General features: G+C 43.2%; 1 protein-coding gene across 7 annotated transcripts in view; it reads right to left on the bottom strand.

Moving 5' to 3' along the window:
- MTA1 (metastasis associated 1) overlaps positions 1-12,370 on the bottom strand; it is a 111,171-nt gene that overhangs the window by 50,072 nt on the left and 48,729 nt on the right. For all 7 annotated transcript variants that reach the window (XM_067536342.1, XM_067536347.1, XM_067536348.1 and 4 more), the window contains 5 exons: positions 11,470-11,572; positions 6,663-6,762; positions 5,015-5,203; positions 4,560-4,634; positions 2,750-2,808 (listed from right to left, as the gene is read on the bottom strand). In XM_067536342.1, coding sequence (XP_067392443.1) covers positions 2,750-2,808; positions 4,560-4,634; positions 5,015-5,203; positions 6,663-6,762; positions 11,470-11,572 — 526 coding nt within the window. The remainder of the gene's footprint in view (positions 1-2,749; positions 2,809-4,559; positions 4,635-5,014; positions 5,204-6,662; positions 6,763-11,469; positions 11,573-12,370) is intronic.

Genomic DNA, 12,370 nt, shown 5'->3' with positions numbered 1-12,370 from the left:
ATCATGACAGCAGGAGTGGAGCCAGGTTAACACAACTCCGCTCACAGCTGCCATCATCTAATCAACCAGAGTTCAACTGTAGTGAAAATCCACCAGAACAAGCCCATCGCTGGGAAGATATCATCCATCAATGCCACGAGTGGTCTCGGTGCCATGACTTGGTCTGAAACTTGACAGAGGCAGTAAGAACACTTGGGGGAGACAATGGGGCTCTGCACAGGGATTGCAGCTTTTCCCGATACACGCCAAGGAGGTCAGAGGAGAACGACAGTGTATGTTACACCTGCTTAAAGGCTCACTGTGTAAGTTACAGTGCACTCCCATTCAAGTCACCTGTGAATTCACCCCTGAGTATTGTGTGCAGCGGGAGGGGCAAAAGGCATCCGTGAAGCAAAGCTGAAGGCTCCTACTTCGCAGCTTGGACTCCTGCCTATCAACTGTCCCTTCACCACCAGGCGACATGAGCGCTTGTGGTGGGGGTAAGAAGCAGGGTAGGGGACAGGGTGTGAAAGTCTTCCCCATATTAGCTGAGGGGCAGACATGGCTGTAAAATGGAATTTTCTTCTCATGAAAAACTTTGATTTGGGGGAAAATTATCCATCCCAAACTGGGAAGAAGAGTCAAAATTTGAAAGCCTTTTGCAGGAGGAAACATTCTGAAAAGTTCCATTTCAGGAGAACTGGAAGAATTTTTTGGCTCTTTCCCAGCTGCTCGACTCCCTAAGCTGTGCCTCTCTGGACTGCCCAGATCCCTGGGAGTCAGACTGCCTGGCCTGGGAGGTGGGGGGGCCCGGGCTTACAGGAAACAGGTAGGCAGACGCTGTCGCCAACCTACCTGCCTCGTTTCTGTGGGAAGTTTTGACACAATGGACAAATCGCATGGAACATTTCTTACATCTAAGCAGCATTTTCCAAATGAAAAGTGTTCTGTCAGAAAATTTTCAACCAGCTCTGACTACCCAGCGAGGTTCAAGAACAGGTTTCGCCCCACTTGGGCAAGCAGAACTGTGAAGGCAGGCTTTGAAGTGTGCACTGAGGTGACAGCCCTGATAAAGGGAATCAGATTTGAATGAACAAGGCTCACGGTATTTAAAATTCTTAGCACATTACAATCAGAAGAATAAGAGCATACAAGTAAAGGAGCCTTACAGACATATCCTGCACAGTAGGACTCCAGTGGTCACTGCAATTAAGACTACTTTCAAGTGCATGTTCGAGGCTGGAAAAAAGGGAGAAAAAAGGCAAACCGTACACACACACAAAGAAAATTAACCAACCCATATAGAAAACTAAGAGAATACTTTCATTATTATGTGACCAAAGCTACTGAGGGGGGGAATAATCTGTTTTTTCTGTTAATATCCTTCTTTGTATCTACAGTCCAAAATGGCATTTGTTTTGCTGTCTTACTGTATTGTACATCAATGTCTAATTTGTCACCCTGAATAGTATCCGCTTCCACGAAGGACATTACCACGGAATAATAATGAGAAAAATTCTGTTGAACTTCATTCTGAATATTACATTCTGTTTTGGACATAATGTCACCTGATACAGATATTGACATGCTGCAAAGAATTCAGAAGACAGCAACAAAAATGACCAGGGGTTTGGGGATTGACTTCAAGCTAAATGTGTAAATCTTGGTTTAGCTATGGTTAGGAGGACAGGAAAAGAATTCTTAACTATTTGAAGACCATTAACATAAAAGGAGGGAAAGGAATTATTTAGGGTGGCCCTAGGAAAAAATACTTCTATGAGTTATCTCCCAGCCAACAAAAGTTAGAGGAAGAATAGACCGAATATTATTCGGTAATTTTTAGCAATCCCTTTTTGTCCATTATACTCCCGATCTAACAAAATCACCAATTCTTATTTAATATGAAAAATAAGACTATGAAAGATTTTTTTATTTAAAAAAAAAAAAAAAAAAAAAAAGGCTCAGAAATTCTAAGGGCCAAGTTATGGCAAGCCCTGTGTCAGTGTGCTATGGGGGGGTGGAGAGAATACAAAGAGCCCCTCAACCCATAGTGCACCCATGCAAGAAACAACCTTAAGCTCAGAAGCCCAAGGGGAAGCCCACCAGCACTGTTTAAAGCACTCCTGGCCTGAGAGGTAGTAAGTCTGGGCAAGACAGGTGCATGGCCTTGCCTTCCATGCATGTGCAAGCAGCAGTATGATTGCACTAGGAAGAGCAGTGGCTGCGCGTTCCTAGCCAGCTCCACCCGAAGCACAGGAGGCATTATACTTTCCTCTGCAGCGCCTGTTCCATGCACTCCCCTGGCTGTTAGGAGCCATCATTCTGCCCAACATGTTTGGTAAGAAGCACATAAGTCAGACACAGAAGAGGCCAGAGACAATATTTACATGTGCATTCAATCCACTGGCCTTTGTGCTGGCTGTGCAAAATAGCTACCGATGGTCATTTCCTGATCTGTCTGTTAGCATGCAATGCCTTCCATTGGACTCACAACAGATGGCAGAGTTACTGGGTACAAGCGATGATTGCAGGTGATGACCATGCATCCAAGTTAGACTGTGGCTAATTTATTCTTCAAGACCAGAACTCCTCCTTACTCAGCTCTTTAATAATCTAGGTTGTTAATTCTTCTGACATGAGCTTTCTATGGCTGCTCTATTCCAGTTTTTCAAATGAAATCAGTGCACCACACTGCCAGGCAAAGGAGACTGCTACTATATCAAGCCTCCACAATGAAACGGGAAATTCATCAATAAGGAAAGATACTTACTAGTTGGGTATATACACTTGTTTTAGCTTGCTTTCTGCTTCCGCTGCTTTCAATCGTTTCTTAAAACACAAAAAAAAGGAAGTTACAGTGAAAAATGAAAAGAATAAAAAACGAATGTTCATACCCATTTTAGCTGGGAGTCTGGCAATTCAACCAACAGCTCTTTTAATGAACAGGAGTAAAATTCACTTCTTGGCATTAGTCGCTATCACATATTCCCTTCCCAACACAGAAATACCCACTGAAAAGCAACTGCTGGCATCAAGAGTCAACTAAAAAGTGTCTTCTGTGACTTCAACCCATCCGTTTCCAAACTTACAATCCAACAACTTCTCATAAAGAACACTCGTTTCATCCTTTTTTAGTTTTGGAATCATTCCACATAAAAGGAATTATGTATGCGAAGAAAGGTCTCAAATGTTCTGTGCTCGTCCTGCTTGTTAGCACGTACCCAACCACAATATACCTTAAATGGTACGACATCTTATTCATTCACTGTCCTGATCAGCTGCACCGCTTCAGAGAATTTGAAGGGATTTCTGTTTAAAAGGAGAGGCTAGGCCTAAACTGTGTTAGAGATCTTTCCAAAATATGTTTGTAGCATAGGGCTATCAACCCATTTATCTAGTAAACAAAAGTCTCCAGTTTGTAAATCACATAGAAACAAACAAAGGAGATTTTAAGAACAAGGGCTAGACTCAAGGGTTGGCAATGACTTTGGGAGGTTTTCACCTTCCCCTGCAGCAGGTGGGAGCAGGTCACTTGCCAGTAATGTCTGGGTATATCTCTCAATCATTTCCCTGCCACTGTGGGGGCCTTGGTACCTCCTATTCTCTGGTTGTGGCATATAACACTTTAGTGTTCTGTGGGCTGTAATCCTTTGATCTAATTTCAGTTGCTGGGTTTAGTGTGCAGATGCTGGGCAGTGTTGGTAATTGGTGATGCACGGGAGATCAGACAGATAACGATTCTGACCCTAATAAACTAGGCAGTGGCCAGCACAGTTTGCACTGTCTTGCCCAGACTTACTACCTAACAGACTTACTACAGTGATGGGTATATCAGAAATACTTACACTGATTACATTTTTATCTTCCTTTGCAACTAACCTTTCTGCCAATTTACCCAATTCTCACCGCTAGTTTTCAGTGGCCAGATTTCTACAGAATCCCTTTTTATATTTCCTGTATTGTATTCTCTTTATTTAAGTGACCAACTTATCTCCTCTGTTAGACAAAGGGGGATGAAATGAGAGCAATACTAGCCAAAACTGGCTGGTGAGGGTGTGGGTTAAGGAATGCCAGGCACAAGAACCTCCATAGGAACAGCAGGCACTTGGTTCTCCGGTCTGGGAGTCATGAGGAGACAGAGGTGAGGAATAGCCAAGGGATGGCTGTTCTACACAGCCACCTCCTCTTCTCACACAGAAGTTCCTGGGTAATTTCCTGCTAAAGTTAATGCTGATCTTGAATACAGTAACATACCAAGATTTTAGTTTTGTTCTCCTTCCCACACTCTGGAGACAAAGAAGTTCCAAAGCAGTCATTTCAAAGCACCTCTAACATAGACAGGAAATGAAGAAGCATGTGTGAAAGGAACACACGTGGTAACCCCACATATTTCCCTGACTTCTACATGGTAGCTGAAGAATTCAGTGGCAGAGGAGCTATTTCTGGTACTTTGAAGTATTGCGAAATCCACCTGCTGGACTGATTCCCAAGAGGAAGTTCAAAGCAGCAATGCTCTTCCTTTAAAGACAACAAAAGCAGTGCCTGTTAGAATCCAATGGGCTGTGCAGAATTTCACTTACCTGCTGAACGTATCTGTCTGTAGTTTTCCACATGTAGTAATATTCTATTATGCTGGTTAAGGACTTCCATGGAAGCTAGGGACATGAACAAAAAGCCACAGTCATCATAAGAAGCTGGTGCCTCACGGAAATTCACAAGAATCTTTTGACAGAAGCCTTTCAGCAAAGTGTTCTATAGACTATAATTCTTCCTAACAGAGAAGCCAGTCAGTGCCTGCTAGGGGCACCAACCATTCTTGGAGGCTATATAAAATAAATGCCTTTCAAGTACAGTGCCTTCACTTCAGAAGTGGGGCAGAGGGTAGATAAAATCATGCTGTGCTGGCTCTGCTTCAATCCACTGAAGGAACAAAAAGGCAAGGTGGAAAAGAGGCACATTAGCTCAGACTCTCTGCTTGAGATGAAGTCTCAGACCAGAGCCACAATTCAATTGCACTGCCTCAATTTATACTCACAAAATCTTGTTGAATATCAGTGAAGTCTTTTCCATATTTTTCCAGTGCCTCCTCAAAGAGATTTGCCTCGGAAGCAGACCACTCTTCCATCTCATCCCTACATAGGACTGGCCCTCCCTGTGGCACAAGGGCGGAGATCGCCTTGGAAATGTCATAGACATTTTTGTGCAAAGTGTCCATGGCATGGAACTAAACAGAAGTTTAAAAAATAAAGTTAACGAAAGATGAGCATACAGAAAGTCAAGTGCTTAAAAATGATCCCAGCGACAGGAGCCAGGTGGGTTATACACATCCCACATGCTGTAATTAGGAGGGCAAAATATTTCATCATGATACAATGTGAGTAAGAATCCCCCCATCCCAGACTGACCATTTACTACTAGTAAATGGATACAATGGTCATCTAGTAATAGTGCTTTTTTTGGAAAAGGTGACCCCACATGTCCATACTTTCCACTCATCTGCTCCCAAGCAGTAATCTGATGGTACAATTGTAGAAACTGCAAATGAGAAAGCCCTGTTAAATTCCATCCATGGATGGGGCAGGGGAAGGGGGGGGGTCTTTGAGGGCATGCCATGCAAACTCAGGATTTATTGTTCATCTTCTTTTACTCACAATCAATAGCAACTGCATTACAAAAAAACCAAAATATTACCTCATCAATGCACCTTACTAACCGCAACATAATATAGATCCAAAAATCCCTTTAAAAGAGTTTAAGTTTCAAAGGGCAACCCCCACTCAAATCAAACCAGAGAAGCTAGAACAGAGGCAGAGTTAAGTTTGTCTGTGGTTGATATCTGAGGATTTGCAAGGGGTGAGGATGTGAGGAGTGAGAGAAAGATGGTATAGTGTGAAGGTTTTACTCTATTTCCTAGTTTTGAGTTAGATGTTATTTGCCCCTAGCAAACTTAACTGTTCTTACGGTTTTGTGCATGGATGAATGTATTCTACAGTGCTTTGTCCTGTTTAATTTAAATGACCCAAGCAATAGGGCATCTATCACTCTCCTTCAGAGACTTCAACAAATTCATGCATCTCACTGCCAGGAAGCTGATACGCAGCTTGAATTTTCCCTTTCGACTCATTAGTTATAATCATTAGCATTAGCATGTAATGTTTTACAATACCACCACTTGGTGAATTTTGTTATAAATAACTAAAAATAGAGAAGGAACAGGCTGTACTGAAATTCAGCAATTACTACTAGGGAAGAATAGATCTGAAAGCCAAGTTTGCTGTTCTGATCTTTTTCACCCATTGATGGCTAGAATATTCCCTGATTTTTTTGGAATGGATCAGATGCATCATTCCAAAGTTCTGATGTTACAAACAGCAAACTAATCTTTGTTGTTTTAAAGACAGCTACTCAGTATGCGCACCCCAAGAGATGACTGAAAAGCACTGGGCAGAAAACATTCATACACAATTTAAAAAGGGTTTGCAGTAATCTAATTGCAACATTATCCAGGTCTGAAGATGAGGAGAAATGTTTCAAGAAGTCTTTCGAGAATAGAGAAGAGGCTCCTTTAAAAAAAGCACTCACTGAATCTCAATCACAATCCATCTGCCCCTCTCTCCTTATGCCAACTGCGGTAATGGAGGGGCATATTTTACATTTCTCTCAAAATCCTCTTAAAATCTTACCAGTGTGATGTCCCTGGAGGCTGCTGCAGCGCTCATGTGCAAACTTGGTTGTCTGACAGAACTGCTGCAGTCTAGGGCTCGGGCAAACGTACCAACAGAGCTGAAAAGGATTACGAGAACATCAACCTTGCATGAAAAGTGAACATAGGAAAATCCACACGTACTATTTCTGAGGCGAGCAGGGCCACAGTGAACAGCTCTGTCGTTCTTCTCCATTACTTCATATCGGGCTCCAGCTCTGAGCCAAAGATCCCTTTCATCACATGGCTTGCCATGGCCGATATGCTTCATTCTGCTTAGCTCACATGGTCACAAGTTACGCTTATGCATAGCAGGAGGCATGAGGAGAGAGACAAACGCTCAGGGATCACACTGGGATGTTTCCTTGTCTCCCCACCCCTCAACAGATACTGCTGGATCAGCATTGAACTGGAAACCTGATCTACATCAAGTTCCAGGCACATCAGAACCCTTTCCGTGAAGATAAGAGCAGTTTTTAATTAACTGAAGGCACAAAGGAGAAGAGAGATAGCTGCCAAGGTAACAGGTGGAAGGAGAAACAGCAGTGATCCAATTATAATTCCTCTAAGAAAGTTTCAGAAGACAGTCTATTCACATTTAAACGGTTTCATATTCTGCACTGTATATCCTACACTTACAGTGGGGGGAAGGAAGGAGGGCAGCAGCGGTGGGAGAGAGAGGGCAGTAACTCTTGATGCTGGCCTCTCCAGCTCACCATGCCCATAATCCCCAAAACTCCTCATTCCATCCCCAAACTCCCAGGGCCTTCCCTCACTCCCAGCCTTCACCAGATCCACATTTACCACCTGTCACACCCAGCTTGTTAGGTCTTTCCAAATTTCTCAGCTATGGATCAACTTACCAAGACTCCCACCAGAAGCAACCTCCCAGCTATTGCTCCCCAGTTATTGGCTCTCAGTTTTCCTCCCCTTCAGCCAAATCCATTGGGCTGCATCTGAAACACTGGCTACAGTAAGTTTTGCTGCTCTATTCTCACTCCTCACGGAAAAAGGCAAAGCTGTGGGATCAGCAACACAACAGTTAGGGCTGGTCTACACTACATAGCTTTGTCAATAAAGCACTGGAGGGGTGCACACTGCAACGTTCCCCCCGCCGATGTAACTCCCCTGCTCTGCCGACAATAAAACCACCTCAGCAACAAGAGGCGTAGGGCAGTGGTTCTCAAACTTTTTGTACTGGTGACCCCTTTCCCACAGCAAGCCTCTGAGTGTGACCCCCTGACCACTACAGGCTCCTCTCTACCGCTTCACCCCTAACCCCTGCACTGTGCCCTCTTCTCCCCCTAAAACCTGCACCCCCTCCTGCACCCATGTGGGGAAACTGACCTGCATGCAAGGAGCAGCTGGTATTGCTGCCTGCTCCCCCATTGAAAAGTACTCCTCCAGGCACCCCTAGGGGCTGTGAGGGGGAAGCGAGGAGCAATGGCAGGGCTCCCTGCATCCAGGTCACTCTCCCCGCATCCAGGTCACTCTCCCCGCCTGGGTGGCATAAGGGGAGGGCAGAGAGTAGCAGCTCCTGATGTTGGCCTTACAGCACAGCCCAGGTGGGAAAAGTGACCTGGATGCAGGGAGCCCTAGCATTGCTCCTTGCTCCCCCCCACCCACCGCCCCTTAGAGGGGTGTAGAGAAATGCTGGGGTTGGTAAGCAGTATCTGTACTGCATGCTCGCCCTGCCCCCCCTCCATGTTCCTCCACCTGGCCAGGCTCCAGGCCCGCAGCCCCATGCCTGGCCAGGGTTGGGGCTCTCAGCCTGCAACTCCCACAAAACCACAGAGAGGTCGCAACCCCCAGTTTAAGAACCAATGGTGTAGGGCTTATGTTGGTGTGGAAAGGGCGATGCACTATCAGGGAAGACACCGTGTTCCTTACATCAACTGTTCGCTGTCGTTCTTGTCAATTTGACAAGAAAGCCGGGCAGCTACAGCCCAGCTTTACATGGCAGGGAGAAGCCCTGGGCATCTTCCCCCAGTGGGGAGCAGGGAGTGGGGGAGGAGAAGGGGCAGTCCACTGGGAGCCTGTGGGGCAGCCAGGCTCCCAGCAGAGAGCTGCCAGTGGAACTGAGATATGGGGCTCCCAGCTCCCCACACTGTCCCCTGGGGTCAAGGGAAGTGCTCTCGGGGAGGACGCGCACCACCGGCCCAAGGAGGGCGGTGTGGACATCAGCCACTGCAATCATTACAGCGGTGGCTGTAAGTCGACCTAACATAGGTCGACTTACCTTTGTGGTATAGACTAGGCCTTACCAAAGCCAATGAACTTCACAGTGAATTAATTTGAGTGCAGCCACAATACACAGGACTATCAAAACTAGAAAGGCTGCATCTAGATGAGGAAAATGAGTTAGCAAATAAACAAGCATTAGCTAGCCCTGAGCTAACCATTACATTTTCCATGGTATAGATACAGGTTAACATTTTTACTTCAGCGTAGCTAACTGAGGTCAATCCTAGACTCCCCACTAGATCTGAGCATCCAACCCAGCACCTTAAAGCCTCTCAAACTGGACACCCAAAAGTCACCAGTCAGTCATTTTTTAAAATACTGAAGAAAGTTCCCTTCAATGACACATCCATGAATCAGGAAAATAGATCGCTTTGAGATGAGAATGAACCCTTTCCATCTTACCAATATTTGTATTTTATTTTAGAAGAACTATTTCCCTTTACTACTCTCACTTCACTCACTCATTTGTTTCCTCCTACTTCCTTCGTGTCTTACTCAGCATGCTAATTCCTTCCATCGTGTTTTTTCTTCTTGCTTGTGTAAATTGCATTAAATGGGGTCTGCTCAGTTCAAAGTGCTCTCTTTAGTGCCACATCCTCTACCACCACATCACACGCTAACATATCTTCCTTTACGACATCCCACCATTTCTTCTTGGGTTGGTCTCAGTCTTTTTCCTTCTGCCTTGATCTGTTAGACTCTCTTACCCACATAGTTTTCAGGACTGTACTTGGGTCATGTCAACCATCTGAACCTGCACTCCCTCTTTTTTTCATTTAGAGGTGTCACTTTGAGCATGTCTCTAACATGCACATTCCTCAGATGGTCTTTCTTGTTTACACCACTCATCCAGCTCAATATTCACAATGCTGTGGAAGTGATTATTTGCTCATTTTTCTTCTTTGTTACCTAATACTCACAGCCATACCTTAAAACTGGATGGACCAAAATTCAATAAACTTTCCCTTTTAATTTTATTGGTATCTTCCTGTCACATACTACACCCCTTATACCTCTCTGCATATGAGCCAGGCATTTATTATCCTAGCTGTAAGTTCATTTCCCTAGTCTGGAACCCAGATACTTGAAACTTTGCATTTTCAGCACTATCTGCCCATCTAGTTTCAACCAGACTTCTTCAGTATTGATATTATTCACATTACATACCACATACTTTTTTTTTCCTCCACTTATTTTGTGTCCATGTCTCTCCAACACATCTCTCCATTTATCAAGATCCTCTTCTAGACTCACTGAAAAGGATGATATCATCTGCAAACAACATGCATGCACCAAGGTGCCTCTATCTGTATGTTCCTTGCAAGGGTACCCAGGATGAGGATAAAGATGTGCACTAATGTTTGGTAAGTATTAAATACTTTTTTGCGGTATTCATCAATAGCATGTGCTTAAACTTTTCTGAAGGCTGAAGTGCTAGCCTTGAATTGGGAATGCTCTCCTGAACTGGTGCTAGAATGGGTACCACCATGTGATGAATGCAACACAAGGAAGACTTACGAGTGAAAAGTAGGAAGGCTAGCTACCTTTAAAACCATTGGCCCCAATTCAGCAAAGCAGTTTAAAAGGACATGTTTAGTTAATCCCTGTACAGCAAAGCACTTCAGCAACAGAACTGATAGTTTGCTGAAACAGGGTTCATGTTATCAGATGCCCTGCCCAACTTGCGTAAGTTTTGAGCACACTGAGCTCCACTATATGTTCGTAACTCCACACATTCTTCTCCCTTCAACATCCGATGACATTTGAGTCCACTCCACTAACCACATCCCTCTCTTCAATTACCATTACTTCACCCATTCCCCTTTCCTGTCAGGCTTTCAGACAGTTCTATAAACTTATCTGAAAAGCACAATAAGAAATTTGATATTCTCACCATTTCCCTTTAACTTTTTAGTATTAAATTTTCATTCACAGAATTAAATTGGTTCAAATGGTTCTACTGTGAAAAACTTTCAAATATGACATGTTCACGAAAACATTTCAGAGTAACAAGATCAAGAATTTTTTTTTTTTTTTTTTTTTTTTTTTAAAAGAATCCACAATTGATTGGGGTTGGAGTGTTAGCTGGAAAAATGTACGTACATTTTCAACATTTAGCAACTGTACAGATTTTGAAGATTTTGCCCAAAAGTAAATTGCATCTACATAATCTACATACTCTAGCAATGCTACTTGAAAACCCTCACTACACTCCATCAAAATGTAAAAATTGGTATTTCAGTAAACTCCCAAGATATGGTTGTCCATAATTCATGTACTTTATTTGCATTTTCTGTTTCACAATGGGAACAGCTATTCAATCTTATATCTTGAACCTCAAGTCACATTTAGGCAAGTGAAATGCACCTTTTTAAAAAGAAGAAAGTGAACCAGCAATCAAAAGAGTTCATACCAGAAAAGAGAGAATATGAATGTTGGATTTGGAATAGCAGGAGGTGAAACAAGAAACCACCACTAAAATTTTAAAAAAGGTATTCAAGTTCTTTAGTTTTTTTGCCCAAACAAAAGTCACATTTTCTTACCGTGCTACCACCAAGAACTGGTCTATCTGTTTGTCAATTAGCGGATTAAATGCTTCCCAAACTTTTGTTTCAAGTTTTGATTGATCTCTTCCATCTTCTTCACCTGGTTGAAATGCAAGTTAGAAACGTTTCAGTATAGCAGCTTTCAGAAAGAATAAAAGTATTTATCTTCAGTATTTCATCTCCACCAAAAGTTATGTAACTGCCAGGTCCTTGGTTTATTAAAGCATATTAGCTTGCTGTTTGTGTGGCTGGAAAATGTTTTACCCATTTGCCTGTGGCAACTGCACCCTGGATACACAGCTATCGGCTCTGCCACTGTTTTTGCAAGCTATGTGCTATGTTCCCACCATAGCTGTGTCCCCAGACCACATTGGATCAGCTTTGGCTAGTGCTCTGGATGTCTCGTAACTTTTTCTAAGCCTGTTCATATCCACTCTCTCTCATATAATAATGCTCATTTATAAGTTTTGTGGCACATGGAGAATGGACTTGTAACCACCACATCTGATCAGTGACAGGGGATGTAAGCCAAAAGTGCAATACAATGACAATCTGAATAATTTTTTCACCACAGCATGCAGAAAAAGTTGGCCTGGGTGTGTGGTGTGTTAAGTCTATAGAAAGGTATTGCATACTTTTATATATATATATATTTTTTTTAAACAAAAATGTATTCTTACATAACACATCCACGCTGTGTCTTCCGTTCTAAAAATGACCCAAACAACCTCCGGAAATACTAGACAGTTCATGCTGCAGCATAATATTAAAATGTATCTTTGTCCATCACATATGAAAGCATGGTAACAGAATGCAGAGAATTTGGGATCTTTCCACACAGTGCTGCATATCACGCTAGTCTGGCTATTGAACACTTTTTTAAATGCACTCCGTTGTT

The sequence above is a fragment of the Emydura macquarii genome, unplaced genomic scaffold (assembly GCF_026122565.2).
Source record: "Emydura macquarii macquarii isolate MOO-44397 ecotype Brisbane River unplaced genomic scaffold, CSIRO-AGI_Emac_v2 contig_3534, whole genome shotgun sequence".
Classification (NCBI taxonomy): Eukaryota; Metazoa; Chordata; order Testudines; family Chelidae; genus Emydura; species Emydura macquarii.
This window is presented reverse-complemented; position numbering and strand designations above follow the sequence as displayed.